Here is a 23538-nt window from a genome sequence, read left to right as displayed (position 1 = left end):
TCATTATCTTTTGAGCGAAGGATTGAATCATTTCCGAAACGGCTAAGTTTGTAAACTGTTCGCGTGTCACCATGGTTAAAGTAAACTGTGCATGAGAAGATGGCACAATCCAAATGCAAAACAACACTGAGGCAACTGTGATGTACCATGGGGCATAGATGACAGGGGGGAACGACGGCTTCAGAGACGTGTACGGGCAAATAGATGTACAACTGTTGAACAGCTAATCGACCAGATAAACCAAGGAGCTACCAACTGTGTATCCTCAACGACTGTTCAGTGAACGTTGATATACTGACTGCCGTTCATCGTCGATGAAGACTGGAATTTGCACGCCTCTACCGCAGTTGGATGTCCACTAAACTGCGAAAGGTGAGCTTTTCGTATGAATCGCGTTTTATGCACCATCGGACAGATGGCATGTTGTCAATACTGACTCACCTACCTTGATACATAGGGTTTTCAACTGTTACCCTGGCCAACATGTTCTCCATACCTAACCCACTTAAAATATTTGATCAAGGATTGCAGAACGATTGACACACCATTGTTTGCCATCCACTGCAATTCATGAACTCTGGCACAAAGTTGAAGCAGCATGGAATTACGTACCTTATCTTATCCACGCTTAGCTTGACTAGATGCCCAGCTGGGTTAGAGCCATTGTTGTTCCCCAGAGTAACATCCTGTATACCTTCAAATTTAGTCCTGTACTCTTCCTAGCAGGAGTCATATACACAGTGAGTACAATTTCTTTATTTGTTACCCTTCCTAGTGTTGCAGTTTTAACGGCCAGCAGTGTATCATATTATACACAGAGATTTTGCTAAATGGAGACAAACTCTGCAGGCAATGATCCCTGAGGGAATAAGGAGCAAAGAAGGTTATAGGGACAAATGGCTGGAAATGCATTATAAGGGAAGTAAATTCTCTTTAGGGTGAAGGTAAAGTCTCTCCGACTATGAAGGTTTCAATGAAAGGAAGCAGTCATGAGAACACATCAGGCAGTTGGAATATACTATCTGTACTAGTGGTTTAGTTCCACTCTCAAGATGGCAGTAATGTTCTCCACGATGCTGGTGTGCTCACACAGCCAGGAGGCATCTAACTCACAGCTGTAGATGACTCCCTCTGGTGTGGACGTGTGTCATATGAAAGATGGTGGCTTGGTATACCAAAAATTAACAGGCCAACATGGTTTTATATGCAGACAGGTAACTGGCAGTGGTTGGTGGCAACACATCTCTACTGGGAAAAGTATCCCCATCAACAGCAACTGCATAGTGAACTGTTTGCAACAATGTTTCGTCATGTGCGCGGGACAGGTTCGTTTATGAGAATGGGTAACTACAAAAGGCGGGTGAGCCCCGTATGTACACAGGCCTTGGAGGAACAGGTGTTGAACACTGTAGAATATGACGTGGGTCTCCGCAACAGACAGTTGGGCTGCCAGCATAATGTAAGCCAGACGATTGTGTGGAGCATTCTTCACAATAACTGCCACAGTCGAAAACACTTACAGTGCGTGCAGGATTTTTTACCTACAGACTTACCTCCATGGCGACGGTTTTGTTGTTGATTCGTCACACAGGCCACCTTATTCAGTGATGAGGCTACCTTAATGAGATGTGGCATCGTGAACCTTCACAACAGCCACTTGTGGGCTACGGAGTATGCCCCTGGTATAGTGGCAACGAACTATTAACACTGACTCAATCTCAGTGTATGGGGAAGGGGTCTAGAGGTCTTCCCTGCTGGAACGCATCTGGTGGTACAAAGGCTAACATGGCTTCCACATGTTGGTACTCTAGCTCACTTCTGTTTTTTCGTGCTTATTCATCTCAACAACATTTGACCTGGCAGATAGTTCGGGTTAGGTAATCCAGTTACATAGCGTGCCTAGTCGCCAAACCTCATCCCTTTAGATTTCTTCCTGTCGATGTACCAGAAATAAATCGTGAATGTGGAGCCCATCCTGGACATGTAGACACTGGAACAACGCTTTCATTCTGCCTGTGACGCCATTCAGATACAGGATGGCTGATTTGAATGTGTGTCTCAGATGCTGCTGTGTCATGTTTGTACATGCTTAGAACTCTTCGAAGACTGTCTAGTGGTGGTCCCATCGCATGACGTCGTGCCTGCATTGTACTGTACAGATATAATGAATTAATAAATGCCCTGTAGCATACACTATCTGAGACAGTATCCAGACATTTGTTGTGGCCGATTATATAGGGTGTATCCACTCTTTGCCTTCATGATGGCTTGGACTCTGCTGCGGACACTTTCCATGAGATTTCTGAATGTCTATGGAGGAACGGTAGCCCATTCTTCCTCTAGAGCCGAAATATGAGAAAGTTGGACGCTGTGCTCTGGCGTGAAGCCGATGTTCTGAATCACCCGAAAGGTATTCCACTGGGTGCAGGTCGGGATTGGGGGCAGACGCGTCTGTTTCAGAAATGTTATTGCCCACAAATCATTTCCTCACTCACGCTGCTTTGTGAGAGCGTGGATTGTCTTGCGGATACAAACACTCATTGTCTCAGAATTTTTTCCTACATACACAGTACACAATACCGTAGAATGTCTTTATTTCCACCAGTATTCAGCATTTTCTTAAGTGCAATAAGGGGATCACACCTTAACCTCAAAAAGCATCGCTATGCTGTAACACCACCACTTCCATACGTCACTGGTGGCACTACACATTGTGGAAGGTAAAATTCTCCAGCCATTTGCCAAACCCAACCCCTTCCATCGCAGTGCGAAAAGGTGTAGCGCGATTGATCCCTCGATATTATTCGTTTCCAGTCATCCACTGTCCAGTGACGTTGCTCTTTACAACACCTCAAGTGTCACTTAGGATTTATTGTAGAAATGTGTGGCTTATGAGGAGATGCTCGACCGGTGAACCCCATACTTTCTAACTCCTTAAGCACAGTCATTGTACTAGCTGGACTGCTTGCTGGTTGTGCTTTGTAACTCACGAATGAGGCCTTCCTCTGATTTCATTCGATTTTGTACAACAATACTTCAGAGTGCTGACAGTCCCTTGTCGTCAGTACATTAGAACTGCCTGACATTGGTTTGGTTGTGGTTGTTCCTTCACGTTTCCACTTTACAGTGACATCACCGACAGTGGACTTGGGCAGCTTTAGAAGGGTTGAAATGTCCCTGCTGGATTAGTTACGCACGTGAGATCCAATGACTGGTCCACATTGAAAACCACTGAGCTCCCCTGAGTGACCCATACTGCTGTAGTTAATGCCTCTCTACTGACAACACAGTACTTCCTGCCTCCTTTTATACTGGCTAGTCCACCACTCTTGAGATCTAGTGACGAACTCTACATTGAATAGGGGTGCCCACATACTTTCGATCAGATAGTCTAAACATTATGAATTTCTGATTAAAAGTGCAAATGACCTAAAAGCTCTTTATACTCTGAAGGATCGTCTCCTGCAGTTAGTGCTCATGTAGCGGAATCACCGTGTATAACCACCTGATTATACAGCATAGCTCGATTACTTATTTATCACGGTCTGGTACTGGATAGGAAACACATATTGTATACAATTGTGGTCGCCCCGACAGGTGCTGGACGTATCGGGCAACATGCTGGACAGAGTGGTAAACAGTGGCCCCAAGTCAGTGCGCGACGTGCGGGCAGGCAACAATCGGTTGTCGGAGGTGCAACAGTTGCTGGCTGGCTTCCCGTTGGCCACCATCCTGCGCGTGCCCGACAACGCCATCACCAGCCTCGACGGGGTCGGGCTCCACAATCTCGTGGTGAGTATCCACACAGCGTCAGCTCTTCCCAGTCGCCGGTAAGTCCGACGCCAACAGTTTAAGGTGTTCACATTTGGAGGTAGTTCTTTCAAAACTCCCAGATCCCAGCCTACATTGTCTGATAAAAAAAGTGACGTATCCTGAACGGGAGGAGGAAAGGAAAGGAACCTTCACAGCTTGAGAGGGTATGTCATGTTAGCCGGCCGGTGTGGCCGAGCGGCTCTAGGCGCTTCAGTCTGGAACCGCGCGACCGCTACGGTCGCAGGTTCGAATCCTGCCTCGGGCATGGATGTTTGTAATGTCCTTAGGTTAGTTAGGTTTAAGTAGTTATAAGTTCTAGGGGACGGATGACATCAGGTGTTAAGTCCCGTAGTGCTTAGAGCCATTTGAAATTTTTTTTTTGTATGTCATGTTATTTCAGTGATTACAATATCGAGACAAATCTACAAACAACTTAGCAGTATGAGCCCACTTATTAGTATGATAGTGCACCCTGCCTGACATGGATCCATGCTCTGATGCGGTTCGGAAGGATGTCATTAAGCCGTGGTATTAATCCTGAATATCTTTATATTGGCACAAAGACAGAGCTAACATTCCAGGTGGCCAACACACGTCCTACTGGGGTCAACGGACCTTACTGGCCACGGGAGTACTTGAACATCGTGCAGACAGTTCACAGGACACGTACAACATGTGGACGAACATTATCCTGTTGAAAATGCCACCACGACATTATCATATGAGAGGGAATGCATGAAGATGCAGGATGTCTGTGATGTACTGTTATGCCATCAGACTTCCATAAGTCACTGTGAACTATGGCCTAAACTTACACCCAACACCAGGAGTAACATCACTGTGCTTCTCCAAAACACTGGAAGAGTGGGACCCCCTCCCAAGTCACTTCCATACTCCCCACTGATGGTCATCTGGGGCACTGCGAAACTGCGATTCAAAGCGATGCGTAGCGAAGCATAGCGATGCCATTTATCAGCAGGCCCTGTTTCCTGGTCTAAGCACCAGTCCAAACACTGCCGTTTGCGTTGTGATGTTAACGCCAACCTACACGTGGAGAGGCAATTCCCTATTCCGACTGCTCCTAGTCTCTGATCAACGGTGCAAGATGACACAGAATGTTGCAGAAAGTCCATTACTTGTTTTGGGATGGCAGGCAGAGGCATGAAAGGTTTTCGATGTGCCTGGTGCACTGTATAGAGATCCTCCCTTGTGGTGGTATGACGCGTTCGACCAAAACCTGACGTTCTTCGTGTTTAGTGTTGTTACCAGGGCTGGCAGGGTATATAAGGGGAGTTAATGGTGTCAGATGTTGAGTGATCACTGTGAAGGACACGGAGATGTCACGTACGCATTTGATACAGCGCTATCAGCACCTGCTACACGCCGAAGGAACGCGAACAAGCTTGCCCTCACGTTCTTACGCAGCCCAATGACAGGCCACTGTCACATAGGACTGTCCCACAAATCTGGTTACTGCACGATTAGACTAGCCGGCCAAATGGAGACCAACAATGAGGCCCTTTTCAATCTGTATCAGGTGCTGATAACGCCATCTCAATGAGTACGTGCCATCTATTCTCGCCCCTTATATACCCTACCAGCCCTTGCAACAATACTAAAAACGAGCAACACTGGTGCACTATGGTGGTCATTCTACCTGTCAGAGAGAATTAAAGTTCTAATCACTTACATGTACAGTGCTACAATGACATTTGGCCATGTCTTCTAGGCGCATCATTTTTTTTCTTAGGAAATGTATTTAGATGATAGATCCCAAGCTTAATTTACTCCACAACTGTCGTAAATGTATTGTGCAGGAAACAAGCTACACTGATTAAATCAACTGTCATATCAGGATTAATACGGTCATTCAATAATTGAACAGATAAACATATGTAGTGAAGACAACGCGAAATGCAGGGAACAGTAAATTTTGTGTTGGTTGGCAACCTCGCGAAGACTGGTAGCCATGTAATCGATTAATATTTTCATATGTTTTCGTAGAAACGACGACGTGTTTGTTCGCAGAAAGTGCTTTTTGAAGTACTTCTGAGATCCGATTTTTACTTTCGAGAAGTGTACAGCCATCAGAAATGTTCTCTTGGGTGAACATTGACAACTGAAAGAATATAAAGTTTTCTGCGCTGTATTATGCAGTAACAGGACGTTTATTGTAAAAATCAACAGCAACTCAGGGATACTCGGCGCACTGTGAAGAGGTGCGTGATGTTAATTACTAACAGAGAAGGGTAAACAAATGAAACTATAAGGATCAGGGGAGAGATTATATTATAATCGGTAATTATGATTGTAACAAAAATTAAATAGTATTGAGCATGTGCACTGCTAATGACCCTCGAGGGCTGGCGCTTTAGCATCTTGTAAGTGATGTCCTTTACAGATGCTCCGCTTGTCCCAGAACCCTCCAAAAAATATAAATCTTCCATTCACATTCCCCGTTGGCGATGTATCGTGTTCATACCCATTTCATATCGCTTTCTAGCGTTCTGTACCCAATCGGTGAAAACGGAACCCTTATAAGACCACTTTTTGTCTGTCTATCTCTGTCTATCTGACCCTTATCCTCAGGGGAGGTTAGACGTATCAGTTCACATACTCAAGTCTACGACCCCTTGGCGATGTAAAAAATTTAAGCGACTGCGTCAGTGAAGTCAAATGGTGCTGCCATTTATGACACATGTTTTGATAACTTGCCAGTACCCATATACACTCCTGGAAATTGAAATAAGAACACCGTGAATTCATTGTCCCAGGAAGGGGAAACTTTATTGACACATTCCTGGGGTCAGATACATCACATGATCACACTGACAGAACCACAGGCACATAGACACAGGCAACAGAGCATGCACAATGTCGGCACTAGTACAGTGTATATCCACCTTTCGCAGCAATGCAGGCTGCTATTCTCCCATGGAGACGATCGTAGAGATGCTGGATGTAGTCCTGTGGAACGGCTTGCCATGCTATTTCCACCTGGCGCCTCAGGTGGACCAGCGTTCGTGCTGGACGTGCAGACCGCGTGAGACGACGCTTCATCCAGTCCCAAACATGCTCAATGGGGGACAGATCCGGAGATCTTGCTGGCCAGGGTAGTTGACTTACACCTTCTAGAGCACGTTGGGTGGCACGGGATACATGCGGACGTGCATTGTCCTGTTGGAACAGCAAGTTCCCTTGCCGGTCTAGGAATGGTAGAACGATGGGTTCGATGACGGTTTGGATGTACCGTGCACTATTCAGTGGCCCCTCGACGATCACCAGTGGTGTACGGCCAGTGTAGGAGATCGCTCCCCACACCATGATGCCGGGTGTTGGCCCTGTGTGCCTCGGTCGTATGCAGTCCTGATTGTGGCGCTCACCTGCACGGCGCCAAACACGCATACGACCATCACTGGCACCAAGGCAGAAGCGACTCTCATCGCTGAAGACGACACGTCTCCATTCGTCCCTCCATTCACGCCTGTCGCGACACCACTGGAGGCGGGCTGCACGATGTTGGGGCGTGAGCGGAAGACGGCCTAACGGTGTGCGGGACCGTAGCCCAGCTTCATGGAGACGGTTGCGAATGGTCCTCGCCGATACCCCAGGAGCAACAGTGTCCCTAATTTGCTGGGAAGTGGCGGTGCGGTCCCCTACGGCACTGCGTAGGATCCTACGGTCTTGGCGTGCATCCGTGCGTCGCTGCGGTCCGGTCCCAGGTCGACGGGCACGTGCACCTTCCGCCGACCACTGGCGACAACATTGATGTACTGTGGAGACCTCACGCCCCACGTGTTGAGCAATTCGGCGGTACGTCCACCCGGCCTCCCGCATGCCCACTATACGCCCTCGCTCAAAGTCCGTCAACTGCACATACGGTTCACGTCCACGCTGTCGCGGCATGCTACCAGTGTTAAAGACTGCGATGGAGCTCCGTATGCCACGGCAAACTGGTTGACACTGACGGCGGCGGTGCACAAATGCTGCGCAGCTAGCGCCATTCGACGGCCAACACCGCGGTTCCTGGTGTGTCCGCTGTGCCGTGCGTGTGATCATTGCTTGTACAGCCCTCTCGCAGTGTCCGAAGCAAGTATGGTGGGTCTGACACACCGGTTTCAATGTGTTTTTTTTTCCATTTCCAGGAGTGTAGATAACAAGCAAAAATCGTCGATTCCTGGAATGGATAAACTATTTATTCACATAATTAAGTTTGTACGGAGCCCTCGGGGATCGAGTTCTGCTCGCACTTGTCCGGAGTTTTTCTTGCCACCTAATATTTAAATGATATGAAAGGCTTCAGATGTTTGCCATTAATCTTTTAATCATATACTAGTGTCTGCTTCCTCTTGGTTTTAGGCTTTATCTCGCTTTTATCCACCTTTGAAAGGCCTATACTCGAATCTCGGTCTGGCATAGATCTTATTTATCATAAAATTACATTTTTCACGGACAAATACACGTATTTACAGGCATGTCAGTTTTTTGTCGAATTACAGGATGTGTTATATGCTCACGCATTATTATGTTTTTGGAGAACGAAAATTTCGTTAAAAACCAACATAGACTCTGCAAACAGTGAGCTTGGAAAACTCAGTTTGTTCTGTTCGCCCATGAGGTTCAGAGGACCGTAGACAGCGGCGACCAGTAGATGACGTCTACTTTGACTGGCATTCCATACAGTTCCGCGAATAAAATACGAGCTTACCGAGTATCGGATAAGATTCGTGATTGGATTCAGGACTTCTTCGCTGATACAGCTCATCTCGGTCTTAACAGAACGAAATCGACAAATGTAAAGTACTTCAATGGTCCACGGGCGTCGCGTCGGATAATGTTGTGGAACCTGCACAATATTTCGACGAGAGAGCTGCTCGTAATCTTCAGGTGCACTGCATGTCGCCGTGCTCTATGATTCGTCTACGATGACGTTACAGCCTTAACCCTTGGCGCCTGCGCTCTTCTAGCGAGTCAGCTTATACAGGGTGGTCCATTGATCGTGACCGGGCCAAATATCTCACGAAATAAGCGTCAAACGAAAAAACTACAAAGAACGAAACTTGTCTAACTTGAAGGGGGAAATCAGATGGCGCTGTGGTTGGCCCACTAGATTGCGCTGCCATAGGTCAAACGGATATCAACTGCGTTTTTTTTTTTAAATAGGAACCCCCATTTTTATTAAATATTCGTGTAATACGTAAAGAAATATGAATGTTTTAGTTGGACCACTTTTTTCGCTTTGTGATAGATGGCGCTGTAATAGTCACAAACATGGCTAACAATTTTAGACGAACAGTTGGTAAAAGGGTGGTTTTTTAAATTAAAATACAGAACGTAGGTACATTTCAACATTTTATTTCGGTTGTTCCAATGTGATACATGTACCTTTGTGAACATATCATTTCTCAGAACGCATGCTGTTACAGCGTGATTACCTGTAAATACCACATTGGCTCTGAGCACTATGGGACTTAACTTCTGAGGTCATCAGTCCCCTAGAACTTAGAACTACTTAAACCTAACTAACCTATGGACATCACACACATCCATGCCTGAGGCAGGATTCGAACCTGCGACCGTAGCGGTCGCGCGGTTCAAGACTGTAGCGCCTAGAATCGCTCGGCCACCTCGGCCGGCCAATACCACATTAATGCAATAAATGCTCAAAATGATGTCCGTCAACCTCAATGCATTTGGCAATACGTGTAACGACATTCCTCTCAACAGCGAGTAGTTCGCCTTCCGTAATGTTCGCACATGCATTGACAATGCGCTGACGCATGTTGTCAGGCGTTGTCGGTGGATCACGATAGCAAATATCCTTTAAGTTCCCCACAGAAAGAAATCCGGGGACGTCAGATCCGGAGAACATGCGGGCCATGGTATGGCGTGTTGCTGCAATGGTTCACCAATATTCAGGGTGGTCCATTGATCGTGACCGGGCCAATTATCTCACGAAATAAGCGTCAAACGAAAAAACTACAAAGAACAAAACTTGTCTAGCTTGAAGGGGGAAACCAGATGGCGCTATGGTTGGCCCGCTAGATGGCGCTGCCATAGGTCAAACGGATATCAACTGCGTTTTTTAAATAGGAACCCCCAGTTTTTATTACATATTATTGTCGTACGTAAAGAAATATGAATGTCTTAGTTGGATCACTTTTTTCGCTTTGTGATAGATGCCGCTGTAATAGTCACAAACATACTGCTCACAAATTTAGACGAACTGTTGGTAACAGGTAGGTTTTTTAAATTAAAATACAGAACGTAGGTACGTTTGAAGATTTTATGTCGGTTGTTCCAATGTGATACATGTACCTTTGTAAACTTATGATTTCTGAGAACGCATGCTGTTACAGCATGATTACCTGTAAATACCACATTAATGCAATAAATGCTCAAAATTATGTCCGTGAACCTCAATGCATGTGGCAATACGTGTAACGACATTCCTCTCTACAGCGAGTAGTTCGCCTTCCGTAATGTTCGCACATGCAGACACGATGCGCTGACGCATGTTGTCAGGCGTTGTCGGTGGATCACGATAACAAATATCCTTCAAGTTTCCCCACAGAAGGAAATCCGGGGACGTCAGATTCGGTGAACGTGCGGGCTCCGACGACCAATGCACCTGTCATGAAATATGCTATTCAATACCGCTTCAACCGCACGCGAGCTATGTGCCGGACATCCATCATGTTGGAAGTACATCGACATTCTGTCATGCAGTGAAACATCTTGTAGTAACATCGGTAGAACGTTACGCAGGAAATCAGTATACATCGCACCGTTTAGATTGCCATCGATAAAATGGGGGCCAATTATCCTTCCTCTAATAATGCCGCACCATACATTAACCCGCCAAGGTCGCTGATGTTCCACTTGTCGCAGCCATCGTGGATTTCTCGTTGCCCAGTAGTGAATATTATGCCGGTTTACGTTACCGCTGTTGGTGAATGACGCTTCGTCGCTAAATAGAACGCGTGCAAAAAACCTGTCATCGTCCCGTAATTTCTCTTGTGCCCAGTGGCAGAACTGCACACGACGTTCAAAGTCGTCGCCATGTAATTCCTGGTGCATAGATATATGGTACGGGTGTAATCGATGTTGATGTAGCATTCTCAACACCGACCTTTTTGAGATTCCCGATTCTCGCGCAGTTTGTCTGCTACTGATGTGCGGATTAGCCGCGACAGCAGCTAAAACACCTACTTGGGCATCATTATTTGTTGCAGGTCGTGGCTGACGTTTCACATGTGGCTGAACACTTCCTGTTTCCTTAAATAACGTAACTATCGGGCGAACGGTCCGGATACTTGGATGACGTCGTCCAGAATACCGAGCAGCATACATAGCACACGCCCGTTGGGCATTTTGATCACAACAGCCATACATCAAGACGATATCGACCTTTTCCGCAATCGGTAAAAGGTCCATTTTAACACGGGTAATGTATCACGAAGCAAATACCGTCCGCACTGGCGGAATGTTACGTGATACCACGTACTTACACGTTTGTGACTACTACAGCGCCATCTATCACAAAGCGAAAAAAGTGGTCCTACTAAAACATTCATATTTCTTTACGTACTACACGAATATGTAATAAAAAGTGGGGGTTCCTATTTTTAAAAAACGCAGTTGATATCCGTTTTAGGTATGGCAGCGCCATCGAGCGGGCTAATGATGGCGCCACATGGTTTCCCCCTTCAAGCTAGACGAGTTTTGTTCTTTGTAGTTTTTTTCGTTTGATGCTTATTTCGTGAGATATTTGGCCCGGTCACTACCAATGGACCACCCTGTATACAGACAGACCGACGGACGGACAACACAGTGATCCTATTAGGTTTTTACCGATTTAGGTACAAAACCTTAAAAACAGTTACTGATATTAGGTACTCGTCTGCTGGAAGTTATGTCACATGTTAACGTAGTGATACATGTATGAGAGATGCAGATGTTGATTCGTCACGGGTAATGGAGTTGTGAGCTGTGGTGATGAGCCAGACGGCACGCCGGCAGGAGCTGGACATCTCGGGGAACCCCCTGTCGTCCCTGCCGGCAGAGCTGTCGGCCCCGTCGTTGCGCCGCCTGGAGGCGTCGCGCTGCAGCTTCGAGTCGGTGCCGCCGCAGCTGACGGGAGACCGCCTGCCCAGCCTGCAGGTCCTCGTCCTGGACGGCAACAAGCTGCTGCGCAGTGTCGTCTTCCCGAAGGACGCGGCCTTCCTGCACCTGCGATACCTCTCCCTCAGCAGCCTGCCGCTTCTGCATGGTACCTTATCTTCTCTTGTGATACACAGAGGGGTCCAAAAAAATGTATCCATTGTTTAAAAGTCCATAACTGGCAAACTAACTGACAGAGTCGTATCATCTTTGGTAGTGTAATAGTCTGTAGTTCCGGCAATCGCCACACGAGCGTTGTATTGCGTTGTTTTGTTTTGTCAGATGACAGTCGCCAGATGGTCAGTGTTTTGTTCTTAGTTGCACCAAGAGTGCATGTCATTTACGAAGGCGGCCGAGTTTAGGTTCGTTCTGCGCATCTGTCGTCACAAAACACAGTCAGCCAATGAACAGAGAACGATGTTGCCAGATCTCGACTGCAGTGCAGAGCACGGACGAGTGTCTTCAGTTTTAGAAGCATTAAGTCATAAAGAAAGTAATTGAACAAAAGCAATGTCTTGATAGCAGACTTTCTATAAAAGAAAGTTTGCAAAAGGCATTCTTTATACCAACTGCTTCATATTCTACAAATTAAACCAAACAAGCAATAAGCCTCCAAATTCAGGCAATAGCAAGGAAATTCATTCTCACTAACCGCTTTTTTGCAATAAAGAAAGTGGTAACTGTTTATTTCCTATTGTACTTCGATGAAACGTGAGTAATTCGTACTAATGCCAACAGTGTTTGTTGGTATTTTGCGTGATTCTTTAAGGAACTCCAGGCATTCTGTTCAACGCCGATCTGCGTTAGCGTAATGGTTATGATGTTAGGCTGCTACGCAAAAGGTTCAGAATTCAAATCCTGTTCGATGTTTAATATTTTCTTTATTTAAAAACAATATCGAAGTGTCTTACTTCATGAATTTTATTCATTTGAATGTATTTTTTTGAAATTTCTAGTGGCAACTAAAATCGACTATACAGAAAGTATACGCTGTGGACTTTTACCTCTGCAAACTCTTCAAAATTTCGTGCAGTGGTTTACTACATTTAATGCTGCACAATAACTGCGTTGAACATCGAAACAAAATTAAGTCATTTATGTGGGGAAGGTATCAGTCAAGAAGATGTGTAAAAACCAAATTTTTGGGGCAAATAGTTTTTATGAAATCGAATGATAAGTGTGTCAAAGCAGTCGGAACACCATGTGTCTGCACAGGCGAGCAGTGCAGCGATGACAAAATCGCGCACAGTGCGGAATGTGGGGAGCACGTCTCGGAAGCAGCGAAAGGGTTAAGGCGGCCGTGGTGGCTACTTCATAAACTGCGCGCTCCCCCCTAACGTAAGTTTGCGAACTTTACTATACTGTGGCGCTGCTTCTCTTGGCGCGTGCAACTAGCAACACAGTAACCTCCCATGTCTGGGCGGGCATGCGCAAGCTGCCAAGATAAAAGAATTGAACTATAGTTACTCGAGTAAACATGGCTGGCGCAAGGCTTACATTCGAAGAAAGGAAGTCAGTTTTGAAGTGGTATTTTAAGTATGAAAACATTAATGAGGTTCAACGGCAATTGCGAAATGAGTATCAAACAGAGCCACTGACACGTTTAACGATTCATCGCATTCGAGACAAATTTGAAGCCGAAGGCTGTGTTACAGATGTACGCAAACAACGATTTGGACGACTTGTAACAGTAACAAGTCCAGCTAACTTCTGTCGTGTGTTACAACAATTCACTCGCTCACCACAGAAGTCTATGAGACAGTGTGCCCATGAAACTCGAGCGAGTCTCTCAAGTGTTCGGCGAATTTTGAAGACAGCAAAGTGGAAGTGCTACATCCCACGATTGCTGCACGCAATGAACGAGGACGACCCAGATCGTAGAATGGAGTACTGCGAGTGGTTTACTAACATGGTCCGCAACGATGAAGGGTTTGTAGATTGTGTGGTCTGATGAGGCAGAGTTCAAACTCAATGGTACAGTAAATCGCCACAATTGCCTCTACTGAGCCGCCGAAAATCCGAACGTCGATGTACACAAAGCCGTGAATTTGCCAGGGGTCAATGTGTGAATGGCTCTGAGCACTATGGGACTCAACATCTTAGGTCATAAGTCCCCTAGAACTTAGAACTACTTAAACCTAACGACATCACACACACCCATGCCCGAGGCAGGATTCGAACCTGCGACCGTAGCAGTCCCGCGGTTCCGGACTGCAGCGCCAGAACCGCTAGACCACCGCGGCCGGCAGGGGTCAATGTGTGGCATGGGTTGTCTTGCCGGGGCTTGATTGGGCCATTCTTCTTCAACGGTACAGTTACCGGTGAGGTGTACCTTCAGAAGCTTCAGACATCTCTTTACCTGCCATCCGAGCCTTGTATGGAGACGGAAGAGTTTACTTTCAACAAGATGGTGCCCCAGCCCAGTACCAAAATCGTGTTAGGGCGTATCTCGATGAAACTCTACCAGGAAGATGGATAGGCCGTAGACGTGCTGTGAAGTATCCACCACGTTCCCCAGACCTAACTCCTCTGGACTTTTACCTGTGGGGAACACTAAAAGGGCGTCGTTTATCGACAAAAGCCACGCACATTGGATGAACTTCGAGAATCCATCGTGCACTCATGTGCAAATATCCAACTGAACACGTTACAGTCAGTAGTTCGTGCTGCAGTTCGGCGGCATCGTTTGTGTGTGGATGTTAACGGTGATCATTTCGAACACCTACAGTGATATCATTAAGTTGGACTTTAAGCTACACTTTCACCAAAAATGAGACAACTCCGTCAATTAGTTTCCAAGTTACGGACTCTTAAACAGTGGATAAATTTTTTGGACCCCTCTGTATGTATGCAAACTGCAGCGACGCATGGGAACTTGTACCAAAAGGCAGGGATTCTGGTCTGATCTCCCGCTCACTAGACAAATGTGCTAACCACTACGCCACTCTGCTCTGGATTGAGGAGGGAGGCGCAGCTGGATAGTCCGTGCAGCTGTGCAAAGCCACTGTGGCAGGGTGGCGTAGTTGTTAGTGCGTCTGCCCAGTGAGCGGGAGCCGTGGTTTCAAATTCTAGCATTGGCACAAGTTGAGACCTTTCATTCTTCACTTCAGTCTGCATGTATACATCATAGATATCTGAAACTTCAAAAGGTCTCTGGAAACATTGGAAAAGCACCTATGCCTGAGTTTCAGGCTGCGTCTTCTGCTTTTTCGATACTAAGGTGCTATTCCAGTACAGCTGGAGAGCCTCTGCAGTGCTGTTGGAGTTTAGGAGGAATTCTGATTCAGCTGAGGCATGAATGAGAATTTGGATTGTGGGAGAACACATGCTAAGGTAGTCCGCTCAGTCTGCGTAGTGAGGAGGATACCTGGGATCGAATCCCGGCCTTGGTAAAAAAATTTCATTCATCACTTCATTCTGCATATGTACATCACAGATGTTTGAGACTTGAAACGGCCTCTGGAGCCGTTCTCATAATGGCCCCTGTGCCAAAAAGGTGCTAAAAAACGTTTTACACCATCTCCATAGCCGAGTGGCCATCACGACAGAGCGTCATGCGGGGCACCTGGGTTCGTTTCTTTGTACTGGCAGGAATTTTTCCTTGGTGGGAGAACTCGAACGGTGTCCACTAAGCATTTTGATGCGAACTGAGGAGGTAACTGATTGAGAGGTGGCGTCTCCAAGGTCAAAACTTCGGCAACAGGCGAGAATGCGGTGTGCTGAATCCTTGCCCCTCGAGCCGGCCGGAGTGGCCGTGCGGTTCTAGGGGCTACAGTCTGGAACTGAGCAACCGTGACGGTCGCAGGTTCGAATCCTGCCTCGGGCATGGATGTGTGTGATGTCCTTAGGTTAGTTAGGTTTAGTTAGTTCTAAGTTCTAGGCGACTGATGACCACAGAAGTTAAGTCGCATAGTGCTCAGAGCCATTTGAAGCATTTGAACCATCCTTGCCCCTCCATACCGCCTCTGATGATGAATGACTGAGGGTGACACAACTATCGCATGATCTCGAGGGCTTGAGCACCGGGATCCCTTTTTTTACCACTTGCATAAGCAAACCTGTAGGAGATGTCACGCAAACATCATGTAGAACTGTCTCCAGCCTTGGTAATGGCCTCTTTTTGGCGAGGAAGAGGGTCCACAAGTTTCTTCAACTTTGCCATACTCATATGATGCCACTCATTGATGAACAGATCCCGTGGGCCTACTCATTAGTGCGATGTTCATTGATGAGTTTCACTCGCTGTTTCAGATAGTCCTGACATTTCCTGTGGGATTAAGCGGGCCAGTCTAGATGCGACAGAGTGTCTGTCAAACCAAGAACGAGTACAGTGTTTGACTATTATTGGTACAAAGAAAGGGGCGAAACAAGCAAATAATCCTAAAAATCATAGGTCCAGAAACCACTAGTTCCCTAGATACGACGTATGCACACGTGCAGTCATGCCAGTGTTACAATACTGTTAATACCTAATGCTGTGTTTATGCTGTGGCTTTACTGCTGGCATATCGCTGTCCGCTAGATTGGTACGCTACTTTCATTAGTATGAAATAAACAGTGACCTTGAAGCAATCTATCATAGCTCCGGTTTTGGCCCGTGTCAGTAATAAAAGTGAACAGTGACCATGTAGTGTAAACATGGCTTTATCTTCCAGGTATCAGTCCCCACAGTGAACAGGAAATGTATCGTGCACATGCACAGGTGAGTCGAATGAAACATTAACTTTTTAAAAAAAATTTATTGGACGAGAGGCAGCAAACGGAATGTGCACATGTACGAGGGGCAGTCAAATGAAATCTTAAATATTTTTTTTAGAACAAAAGTGGAGTACATCGTCTTTTGGCATAATCTCTCTGGCGTCCAACATAATTCCTCCAGCGCGTAGGAAGTGCACGGATTCCTCTGACAAAAAATTCTTTCGGTCGTGTGTGCAGCCAGTCGTGCACTGTCTGCTGCACCTCTTCATCAAAACGAAATTTGTTTTCTTCCATCGTCTCTTTGAAGTGGTCCAAACAAGTAGGAGGCGTGTTCTGTAAGTAAGTACCGTTTTGAAATTAAAAAAAGACTTGCTAAGATATCTCAATAATTTTATTTTTACATGAAAACCTGTACCTTAATCTACGCACTGACGCAATTACAGTCTGATTCTTCCTTGTTTACGTTGTGTACTGAGTGTTTAAGATGCCTCCGATAATCGTTAAGTCCCGCCGACTATGAAGTACGGACTGTTATAAGATTTCTTAGTGCTAAAGGCCTAAAAGCGATCGATATTCATCGTGAGATCTGTGCAGTTTACGGAGAAAACATTATGAGTGATGGAATGGTAAGAAAGTGGATGAGAGCATTTAAAGATGGCCGCACAAATGTGCATGATGAACAACGGAGTGGGCGTCCTTCGGTCGTTAATGAAACTTAGGTGCAGGAAGTGGACAATAAGGTGAGAGAAAACAAACGCTTTACGATTTCCTCCTTGCGTGATGACTTTCCTAATGTTTCTCGTAGTGTTTTGTATGGCGTTGTGGCCGAGCACTTGAATTACCGAAAATTGTGCTCACGTTGAGTACCGAAAACGTTGGCGGATGTGCACAAAACCAAACGTTTAGACAGCGCATTGGCTTTCCTTGAGCGGTAGCACAACGACGGTTATGATTTCTTAAACCAAACTGTTACGGGCGATGAAACATGGGTGGCCTACGTCACACCAGAATCAAAGTAACAGTCAATGGAAGTTCAGCAAGGGCATGGTTTTGCTGCAAGACAATGCCCGTCCGCAAGTGGCGAATCAGACCAAAGATCTCATCACATCTTTTCGATGGGAAACTCTAGATCATCCTCCGTACAGCCCTGATCTTGTGCCCAGTGACTTACCATCGGTTCCTGCACTTGAAGAAACACCTGGGCAGTCAGCGTCTTCAAGACGATGACGAAGTCAAAACAGTGGTGATACAGTGGTTAACAAGTCAGGTGGCAGACTTCTATGAGGAGGGTATTCAAAAACTGATATAACATTATGACAAGTGCCTCAATATTGACGGAAATTATGTAGAAAAGTAGATTAAGGTACAGGCTTTCATGTAAAAATAAAATTATTGAGATATTGTAGCACGTCTTTTTTTAATTCCAAAATAGTACTTACTTAAAAAACACGCCTCGTATTAATCATTCGGTACAAGGTCTGCAGAGTATGACGAATGTGGCAGAGTATCAAAGTGCAGGTCATCGATGTTTGCAAATGTTTCATGGGCAATATGAGCCGAGCATTGTCATGTTGCAAAATGACACCTGTAGTCAGAAGTCCATGTCACTTTGATCTTACTGCAGGCCGAAGCCGATTTTTTGACATATTGAAATATACCATACTGGTGATGTTGTCTCCCCGAGCCTTGTAGCGTTCCAAGACAATGCCGTGTTCATCCCAAAAGAGAGTCAGCAAAACCTTCCTTGCATATGGCTGCATCCGGAACTCCTTCGGTTTTGGTTATGAGGAACGGCGCAATTCCTGACTTGCTCTCTTTGTTCATGTTGGTGGTAGTGTACCCACATTACGTCTCCTGTAACGGTTCTCGCGAAGGAGCCATCACCTTTTGCTTCAGAGAGCCGCAAAAGTTCTTCACAGGTGTCAGCGCGTTGCTCTTTCACTTCTGGAGTTAGCTGTCGTGGCACCCATCCTGCAGACACTTTTGCGAAACTTAAGCACTTCATGAATGATGTGTTGAACCATGACTAATGTTCACAAAAAATGGTTCAAATGGCTCTGAGCACTATGGGACTCAACTGCTGAGGTCATTAGTCCCCTAGAACTGAGAACTAGTTAAACCTAACTAACCTAAGGACATCACAAACATCCATGCCCGAGGCAGGATTCGAACCTGCGACCGTAGCGGTCTTGCGGTTCCAGACTGCAGCGCCTTTAACCGCACGGCTACTTCGGCTGGCTAATGTTCACATTTGTGGTTTTTTCATCCACTGTCGCAAGATGATTTTCTATCACAGCAGCTTCAACTGCTGCAGTAGGCTCCAGTGTCACAATGAAATGTGCCTGATCTGCATGTTGACCATCTGTCAGAGAAGGCACGTTGTTTTGGAACTTTCTGTTCCACTCATACTCTTGCTGCAATGACAGACATGCACCATCATCTGGACCTCCATTCGACAGTAGATTTCAGTAGGTTTTGTACCTTCATTGCCCAGAAAACATGAGACAGAACGCCGTTCTTCCATCGAGCATGTAGCAAGCAGGGCTGCTATTTTGAATTGGTATTGTGGAAGCATTTCGCTTGTCTGTAGTATACTCCACCTGTATTGTACTCGTTACATCACTGGTAACAGTACTGCTAACTTACAGAACAATAGTGTGAAATGTCGATATTTAAATACACTTTCAGGGTCTCCATTTGAGTCCCCCTCATAGCATTTGAGGGGGTTGCCATGTCTATACACACATTTTCAAACGAAAAAATGGCTGACATCCATTTCAGGCATGGGTGTGCTAACGGCAAAGCCTGGGAGACAACACGATTGGATCATGACATGTCCTCATAGAAGACAGCCAGACAGCAAAGTGTTCACGAGATCCTATCAGCAGCTATTTTAAGACTGGTTCATTTAAACTCAACATGGAAACTCGCAGGTAGACCAAGAATAGGGTCAACACAACGAAAGGAGGTGCATGTGTTACAACAAGTGATTGCAATGCTGGGCACAAGTACCAAAAGGATTGTTACAGCACAACCCATTTCACGCTCCACCAAATGGTGGATGTTGCACAAGGGACAGTTTGCAAGCCCAGGCTGCACCTGACTTTTCAGTCTTCTTATGGAGATTTGAGCTCTTATCAGCTGCGCGTATCTAACTGAAACTTCGCTCGCGCGACACAGAGGCTCTAGTATTACTAAGCCTCTGTCGCACTAAATTCAATTTTAGGTTAATGTAGGCATTTAGGGTAGATTATTAATTGACCTCAATGAATTAAAACCTCAAAGTCCTTCTCAGACACACAGCCGTAGGCCATCCTATGAAATGCCAATGGAGCCTTAAACAAAGTGGGAATAATCCACTGTTCCTCATGCACGTGCTATTTACAGATGAAATATTCTTTACCCAAAATGGTATTAAAAACATCCACAACACACATATTTGGGTTTATGAGAACTCACGTACTACCAGTGGAGATTTTCCATTAACATTTGGGCAGGTGTCATTGGTGGTCAGTTGATATGACCACTTTTCCTAACTGGCTGGCTCACTAGCCATATTACCTTAACTTCCTGAAGCACAAGCTAATCAACTATTCAGATTGTGTTCCTTTGGTGAATGGAAGTGTATGTCCTACATGCATGACGGTACACTGGCACACTTCCATGTTGCTGCTTGAGAATACATAGCACAAATCTGTTCTGGCATAACGATAAGTGCCAGCACGTAGATTAAGAATGATACAACAGTACTAACAATTTGATCTCCTGGAGGTAAATATTTGCCAGCAGTTCTGTGAGAAGCATACTGACCCTAGCTTCTAAATGATGTACTGCATCACATGAATACATCAGCATAAGCTTGATATAGTGTTTACATATAGCAAGAGCTCAAGGAAACAAGGTACCAAAAGATATGATTCGTATATGTGAATTTCTTTGCAAAAATGCTATGTTTGAAAGAAACATAAACAGATGCACATCATAAAAATCTGTTCCTGTTAATAACAAGACTATTGTGTTACAAGTTAGCAGAAAATAAATGGTTTCTGGATGCAGGATTCTTTGTTAATGGAAAAAAGGTTTGTTTAAAAGAGGGTCTGCCTGTATTTTAATAAAAACTTGCTCTCCGGAAAGATGTATATCATTACTGCAGTTGATAGCATGACTACATACTAAGGTAGCAATTAAACCAACATTGCACAAGAGAAGTAAGGAGTAATTTGTGTGTTATAAAAACTGAGTGAGGGTTATGTGTGGAGGAGGTTAGAGGTAGGAGAAGTACAAAATGACAATACCTGAAGGTTAATTCATCCTAATATAACAAAGAAACGATATACACAAAGTCCAAGAAATAAAGAAACTACATACACAAAGTCCAAGAAATAAAGTTGTATGATTTACACAGATAAGGAATTATGGTCTCAAATTTGTTTTCTATGTACAAGTACTTAGAGCATATATAGCATGTAAGTTAATCAGTAACTATCACAGCTATTAATTATACTGTGTCAGTGATCAGTGAAAATCCTTCAAGAAGGAACTGAAAGCAATTTCTGTTTGGCTATCAAATATAGTAGAAGATGGGGTTTGATTTTCTCTGCAAATTTCTAATTATTCATAGAGATCCATTTTCATATCGTTTAGAGCAACAAAGAGAATCTGGAGTGTTAATTCACTGTATTTTAGTGCATCATGATATACAATAATATCATTTAAAAAACTTTGATTTGTTTAAATTTTTATTTCCAGGAATATCCATGTATTGTTCATACGTAACTACAAAGCTTTTAATGGTCTGGTCAGTTTAGGAGTGACATGTATCACACATGATTTTGTAAGCATTTTGTGTGGGATTGGATGCTGTGAATGATCTTACAATGTATTTTGTTACTTTGTTTGTTAGTAAGATGCACTTCCTAAGAATTTTAAAAGAATAAGTCAGCCTTAGCTATTTGAAAAGACATATGATCTGACTATATGAAGATGAGTGCTTGTGTACTTGAAATTAATACTATCAATATCATTTAACAACTGACTATCTGAAGATGAGTCCTTGTGTACTTAAAACTGGTTCATCATCATTGTCATTTAACAGAAACAGTTCCCTCAGTGCATGTACAAGCCTCCTTCATCTTTTCCTCTGCAAATATATAGTACTGTTCATAATGTCATCTAGTGTTCCTCCTCTCCTGCAATGTCCATCTTTATACCATCTTTCAGGTGTGTTCTTTCTCTTCCCAAGTCTCTTCAATTTTTCTGTCTGGCTTTAGTCAAACTGTCCTTGTTGGTTACGTCATTAACCTGATATATTCTGACTCACTGTAGTAGTGCTTTTTTAATCCCAGCCATATCTCTTAGTGTTTTATTTCTCAGTTTGTCTAGTTTTGTCTTATATTATGGTATGTAAATAAAAAGTAACAAAAAGCAACAGCTATTGGTTCCAATAATTATATTGAATACCTAAAATTTTATTTGATAACCATGCACTTTAGTGTAATTTCATAAAGGTAACAGTAGCTTAGTACAATAAATTTTAATTATTTTCTTGGAATGACTGTTAATAAAACAGTTCTATCAGAAGGACAGACTATTATTGCAAATCTAATGAAACTGTATTTGATCTTCTGCTAAAAGAGGTGACTGCAGGATCATTTGATGGGTTACTGAAGGCAGAAGCAGGTGACGTTGCAGAGAGTTCCACTGGTGGTAACAACTGTAGAACTGGTACTCTGCAACTGCGACTCTCCCACAACAACATGCTGAGCAGTTTGCAGCCAGACTCTTTTCAGGGATTGCCTCTGTGTACGGTAGGTTCCCAGTATATATAACATAATGCCATGCTCATAAAAATATGTTATGGATTTTCAAACAATTTATTGTGCACTAATAAAAATTAATATTAATTCTTCTGAAGCTGTGATGTAGAACCATAGTATTTGCAAAGCACCACTGATAGAAGGCAGTAAATGCAATGATTACAAGCACGAAGCTGTATGCCACAACAGCAAAACACATACTGAAGATGAATATCCTGAGATGGCCCTTCAAATTACCACATCATGCTAAACATGAGGTGTCAGCTATATTTCAGTGTCACTGTGAGATGCTAAAAAACCATGCAAGTTGACCATGCCAGTTCAGAATACCAGCAGTGTAGTGACTCACACATGGGCCACCACATTAGGTGAGCCATCTTTTTGGTGACACAGTAGTCACAGAATAAATTAACAGATAAATTGCAGCCAGAACATCAGCTAGTATCATCAGGAATGTCATGATGGAAACTGGTCTATGAGAGAGACAGCCACTCACGTGGTTTACCATTGCTCATTGCAGTTTGTCACCATGCAGCAGGCCTTAAAACGAGTAGCAGAGAGGTGAAAGGAGCATTCAACACAACTTTCAAGTGAGACAAGTGACAGCATTATAATCACATCTATGGGCTGACTGCAAAAGTGCATTGTAGGTAGTCTACAAAGAGTGTTCCAAAAACTTTAGGATAAAAATTACACACATTGCAGAGAACTCTAAGCTGTGTATTTTGAGATAAGGAGGCTATGATCACAAATGAAAATTTTAGGCATATATGGTACTGAATGAGCATTGCGTGTGAGACACATGGTTTTAAACTGCTGATGTTTTGTAGCAAACACCTGCTTACCACATCAACTCTGGGTGTGCTACTTTAAAAAACAATACTTAGTCACCTCTGGTGTGTACACTGTTCACTATTGATTGTTAAAGGTGAAGCATTACTTGTTAAATGAGCTTGCAATCATGTTTAATATATGTTTCATCAAGCTGAATTGCCCAAAACGTCAATGAATGTGCAGATAAAAGTTTCAATACAGGTATCATCCTAAC

General features: G+C 44.4%; 1 protein-coding gene across 1 annotated transcript in view; it reads left to right on the top strand.

Annotated features, from left to right (window-relative positions):
- LOC126092184 (slit homolog 1 protein-like) overlaps positions 1–23538 on the top strand; it is a 98551-nt gene that overhangs the window by 53656 nt on the left and 21357 nt on the right. Inside the window, exons 5-7 of the mRNA XM_049907660.1 lie at positions 3598–3792; positions 11836–12085; positions 22309–22481. Coding sequence (XP_049763617.1) covers positions 3598–3792; positions 11836–12085; positions 22309–22481 — 618 coding nt within the window. The remainder of the gene's footprint in view (positions 1–3597; positions 3793–11835; positions 12086–22308; positions 22482–23538) is intronic.

Source organism: Schistocerca cancellata, chromosome 7, assembly GCF_023864275.1.
Source record: "Schistocerca cancellata isolate TAMUIC-IGC-003103 chromosome 7, iqSchCanc2.1, whole genome shotgun sequence".
Taxonomy (NCBI): Eukaryota; Metazoa; Arthropoda; class Insecta; order Orthoptera; family Acrididae; genus Schistocerca; species Schistocerca cancellata.
The sequence above is the reverse complement of the archived record's forward strand: the minus strand, read 5'-3'. Positions and strand labels throughout refer to the sequence as shown.